The sequence below is a fragment of the Nicotiana sylvestris genome, chromosome 1 (assembly GCF_000393655.2).
Source record: "Nicotiana sylvestris chromosome 1, ASM39365v2, whole genome shotgun sequence".
In the NCBI taxonomy this organism is placed as follows: Eukaryota; Viridiplantae; Streptophyta; class Magnoliopsida; order Solanales; family Solanaceae; genus Nicotiana; species Nicotiana sylvestris.
The window spans coordinates 140522895-140527733 of NC_091057.1; the positions used below are offsets into that span (position 1 = coordinate 140522895).

Below are 4839 nucleotides of genomic sequence, written 5' to 3' on the forward strand. Positions count from 1 at the left end.
TATCATCAATTAGCTATCTTGCCAACCAACGATATGTTCATCAATTAACATATCATCAACTACGTGAGAGTTTTCGATGACCGATGAAACAAATCGTGGTTTTTATAGATCCCCTCCACAAAGGAAAAATTGTAGGTCTCCTAATCTAGTATTACTACACATGCAATCTCGATTAACAGGTTTATTAGTATAATTTTTCCCTGCCGAAAGCTCACGATGAAAATATTTTAATAATAATACTAAGTAAATAAATAATACACTATATACAGTATAATAATAATAATAATCGATTTACCTAAATAACAGCTAGATTTGCTTGCACTAACATTTTAAAGAGTATTACGTATAGTACACGTTCAAGAAAACCATCCCTTTTTTATTACTTCTGTAAATAATTTATGATTTTTTTCTTGAACAATGAAAATATTTCCTATTGATATTTACTATATATAAAATCTAGACATTGATAGTATAAAATATCGTCAGCATCACAATATTCTTCATCTATTCTCGTGTTTAATAGAGAAACTATATATGGCCTTTTAATTTATTTATACGGTTGACTTCACATGGCACAACTTTGCGCGGCACCATGTGGAAATTCGAGAACACTCTATATTGTTCAGACATAATTTTGTTAGATATTTTGTACTATTAGTGCAATAAAATAAAAGTTAAGTGACCATTCATGAAATTAACATCAAAATAGTCGTTCCAGATTGAGTTAGTAATTGATTTGTAAGGCAAAATAGATCAAGGGAAAAAGGTTACATCAAGAAAAAAAAAAAAAACAACACTGAACTTTGATTTCTAGTCACGTCTGAACTTTGGACATAAACCCCTTAATATTTTGAAACACAAAAGCAGTCAAAATATAAAAAGAGAAAGCAGTTGCTATTTGATTTGTTCATATTGAGAGAAGTAGAGAATAACAAAGAATAGCATTCAGGAAAGCAATGTTGATTTAATGCACTTGCCATTTCAATAGGGCTTCAATAATGTCATCAATCGGCACGTGACAATATGGCTTAAATCTGCACTGCGCTGTGTAGACAGAAAGAGCGCTTATTTTGAATATGATTTCCAATTCATACACTTAAGCTTGACAGTTCAATTGGGGTAAGATATTAGTATCAATTAGCCATCTTGCCAACCAACTGTATGCTTCTTGTGTCAAATGAGCTCCATCCCAACTGATATAAGTACTCGGGTCAATGCACACCGGAACTCCTATTGCTCCACATTGATTGTGTAAGTTATAATTATAATCTCCTCCTATTCCACAACATGCTTTATGTAGAGAGTTTTTGTCAAATCCTGAAAAAAAAGTTTGTAAACGCACATACTTTCTTATAAACACATAAGAATGAGGAGTACGTATTTTTTAGCATCACTTACCCAGACTGACGGCATTTTGTAAAAGCCAAAGATAGGCATTGTAGTAGTCACCATAAATGAGTGTAATGTTTGGGTACTCTTTCTTTAGGTCTAGAATGGCTTGTCGCAAATGATCATTGAAGAAGATTATTAAACTATTGAAATCTTTCAAGCAATGGTGCTCATCGTAAGCACTTGAGTTGTCCGTCATGAATCTGGTTAGGATAATTGGAAAACAACCACCTGGAAAATTGCCAGGAACTACAATTCGAGTAGCCCCGAAACTAATGACCCTCTGAAAGAGGTAAACAGATCATTAGGTAATAAGTATATAAAGTGATACCCTAAGCAAATCCCACATCGACAAAATAAGGGGAGATGTAGGGGATATAATTAAGTAAATAAATCACTAGTTGGCTGGGCCTGGGCGTATAAAAAATAAAAAATAAATACTGTATAAAATCAAAAACTCACTCTAACGCCATGAATGATGGCCTCAACAACTTCTGGCACTATCGTTCTCGACTCTTCCAACGTTTTACCTTGCGATAAGGCAAAGTTGAATTCATTTCCTCCTATTCCTCCAACTAAGAAAAGAGCCTTTTTCACTTTGTCGGGGCAATCTAGCAAGCAAAAAATATTCATCAATTCAACTTCCGTTAAATTAGATTATTAATTACATATTTCCTAGTTACTAGGAAGTATTTAGCAAATTAATTAATTAATTACTTACCAGTATAGAAGGTGTTTTCGAAATGAGAAGACATCCAATCAAGTTGCACACTTAATGAACTATTGGTTGATGGATTAACCATCTTCATATTTTCCAGAATTTCAACTGGTAAAGCAGTAGCTCCTGCTACTGCAAAATCTGCACCATGTCTAAAATCTGCAGTTTGATCCTTGATGGGATTTAGGAGAGGAAGACCAGACTCCAGCGCTGTGTTGAAAAAGTAAAGAAAGCATATATTACTTCATCCTATGAATTTGATAGAAAGTCAACACTTAATAGACTGGTAAATTATTACTGAGTTGCCAATTATTATTTCTTTAGTACTAATTATCGTAGTATTCCCTTCTAATGATTTTCTTATTACTTCATCCTATGAATTTGATAGCAGGTTTTCGTTGTCAAAATGTGATTACGTAGACTAGTAAGTACAAATAAACCTCTTTGTAACAGTCTCGTTAATGTTTCACGTTTCTTTTATTGTTATAGTGAAATACTGCTGTAAATTAAGAACATATATTATAACATAGCACAAGATCAATCTCACACCTATTGAGAGGATAAATTGGAATGTACCCCGTTGGTAAAAGGTTTGAATGAACGAGTAGCTAGATTGTTTAGTTAACTAGTTCTGTGCACTAATAATGTAAAAAAGATATTTACATAATAAGATCATTTATAATTATAAATATATTTCTATGATAAGTTATTACTCTCTCCTTTCAATTTAGATGGTGTAGTTTAACTTAATTGGCACAAAGTTTAAAAAAAAAAAGACATTTGAAACATGTGGTACTAAAAGTGTAAGGGGCAAAAGTTTAGTGAGACCATGATATTTGTGTGGGTATAAAAACTTCTCATTAAGGATTTAGAATGAAAATTTTAAAGTTAAATTATTTGTAAATATAAAAATGTGTTATTTTTTTAGAACGGACTAATAAAGTAATTGTGTCATCTAAATTGAAACGGCCTAATAGAGAGTAGTAAGCAACCTAGTAAAAATGACAGATAATCTACTGTCACGACTTAAAATTCAATGATGGTGTAAAACTTTTTATATGTACTCCCTCCGTTTAAGTTTATGTGAACCCATTTGACTGGGCACAGAGTTTAAGAAAAGAGAGAAGACTTTTGAACTTGTGGTGTAAAATGAAGCACATATATTTTGTGTGGCTATAAATCATTGCATAAAGGTAAATTGTTTCCAAATAAGGAAAGATGTCGTTCTTTTTGGCACGGACTAAAAAGGAAATATGTTCACATAAATTGAAACGGAGGGAGTAGTTAAATCTGAAAAACACGTCAAGAGTAACAGAATCAAACCTATGAAATCAATCATGAGCATGCCATTGGAACAACGTCCGGTTGCATTCTGAAAAAAATTCATTCCATAAGGAAATCTTGCACATAGAGTATGAGCTCCACAAACCCTCTCTCTGATGCAGTTGCCTGTATCTGCAAGTGAGTCACCTAACTGATATATTTTATCAAATTTGCAATTTATCAATCGTGGTTTTTGAAGCATTAGTACTTCTTGAGCATCGCTTTTCTGCTGAAGAACCACGAAGCTGATCAAGGAAATAACTAGGAGATGAAAAACTGATCTTATTATCAGTGCCATGGCCAAACTTTTGAAAAAAGAAAACTGCACTAAGGCAACCCAAACTTCAGCCTTACAAATACTACATGCAGTATTGACGATATCGATAACAAAATTAAATTTATTGTACATGGAGTATTAATTATGATGGGTCCATCACATTCAGGACTGAAAGTAACAGGCATTGCAAAATACAAGGCTGAGAATTTGTTGCTTGGAGGCAACCTATCCAAGAAGTTAGGAATTTTCCCAAAGGTATTCAAATTTATAAGAAGTGGAAAAAGTTTCCGATAAAGGGTGTTCAATATGTGTTATATATCTCTAAAACATAATATTTAAGCTATATACACAGTGCAATTTTTCGATGAACTGACCACCCTTGTGATCATGTGGCTTTGTCACTGATGCAACTTGTGGAGGAAATTAGCACTCTACTGTTATATCTTTTGAGTGTTGTAGTTGATGGATTATTATATGCAGCGGAAGCAATCCCAGTATCAAAATCACATGTAATTTAGACAACTAGCATAAACGGGATTTCACGGGTTACCTCTTGAAGTGTGACCATATCTCTTCTACCACGTGAGCCTTCAGTTCCATAACTTCTCAATGGAATCTCCATCACCAGCACAATCGTGATCCTCGAACGTTCCACGGTCTTCTACTGTGTTACCCAAATAATACCCGAAAATAGCAATTTCGTGTGGGCGAAATTTCTATGAAAACTTGGCTGAAAATTTCAGCCACCATCTACTCATCCCTCTAGGTGGAAAACCTTATGTATTTATAGCACAAGTTTTAAGGGTTAAGACCCTTTTCCAAAACCTGTTGGGTTTTCTTTTCCACCAGAAAAATGATTCCTTTATTTCCTATTATTTAGGCACAGTAGGGACCACAGAATTTAATTAACAAGGCTTCAATTATGGAATTAATTTCTAATTTTCGAAATTAATATCTACCATAATTAATTACGAATTATTCCACTAAAAATCCGTAATTGCACTCCTTATCCAATTTCGAAATTCATCCATTAAATCTTATTTAACTCCCCATATTAAGATTCAGATACTAATCAAGTAAATTAAATTACTGACGATTTAATTTATTGATTATTTCCTTTAGACTTTCGCTT

The 4839-nt window shown here is 33.1% G+C and overlaps 1 protein-coding gene across 1 annotated transcript; it reads right to left on the reverse strand.

Moving 5' to 3' along the window:
• Positions 1–944: 944 nt before the first annotated feature.
• Positions 945–3812, reverse strand: LOC104243648 (GDSL esterase/lipase At5g03980-like). The gene is made up of 5 exons (XM_009798870.2): positions 3431–3812; positions 2111–2317; positions 1852–2000; positions 1399–1672; positions 945–1317 (listed from the first exon to the last, which is right to left on the reverse strand). Exons 1-5 carry the CDS (start codon positions 3726–3728, stop codon positions 1097–1099), a joined length of 1149 nt encoding a protein of 382 aa, XP_009797172.1. The 5' UTR covers positions 3729–3812; the 3' UTR covers positions 945–1096.
• Between the last annotated feature and the right edge of the window lie 1027 nt (positions 3813–4839).

Bases quoted from the DNA above. Each gene is read 5' to 3' on its own strand.
- LOC104243648 (XM_009798870.2), bottom strand. From the start codon at position 3,728: ATGGCACTGATAATAAGATCAGTTTTTCATCTCCTAGTTATTTCCTTG. The intron at 2,001-2,110 runs GTAAGTAATTAA...TTTGCTTGCTAG, and splicing joins CGAAAACACCTTCTATACTG to ATTGCCCCGACAAAGTGAAA. The intron at 1,318-1,398 runs GTAAGTGATGCT...CTTTTTTTTCAG, and splicing joins ACAAAATGCCGTCAGTCTGG to GATTTGACAAAAACTCTCTA.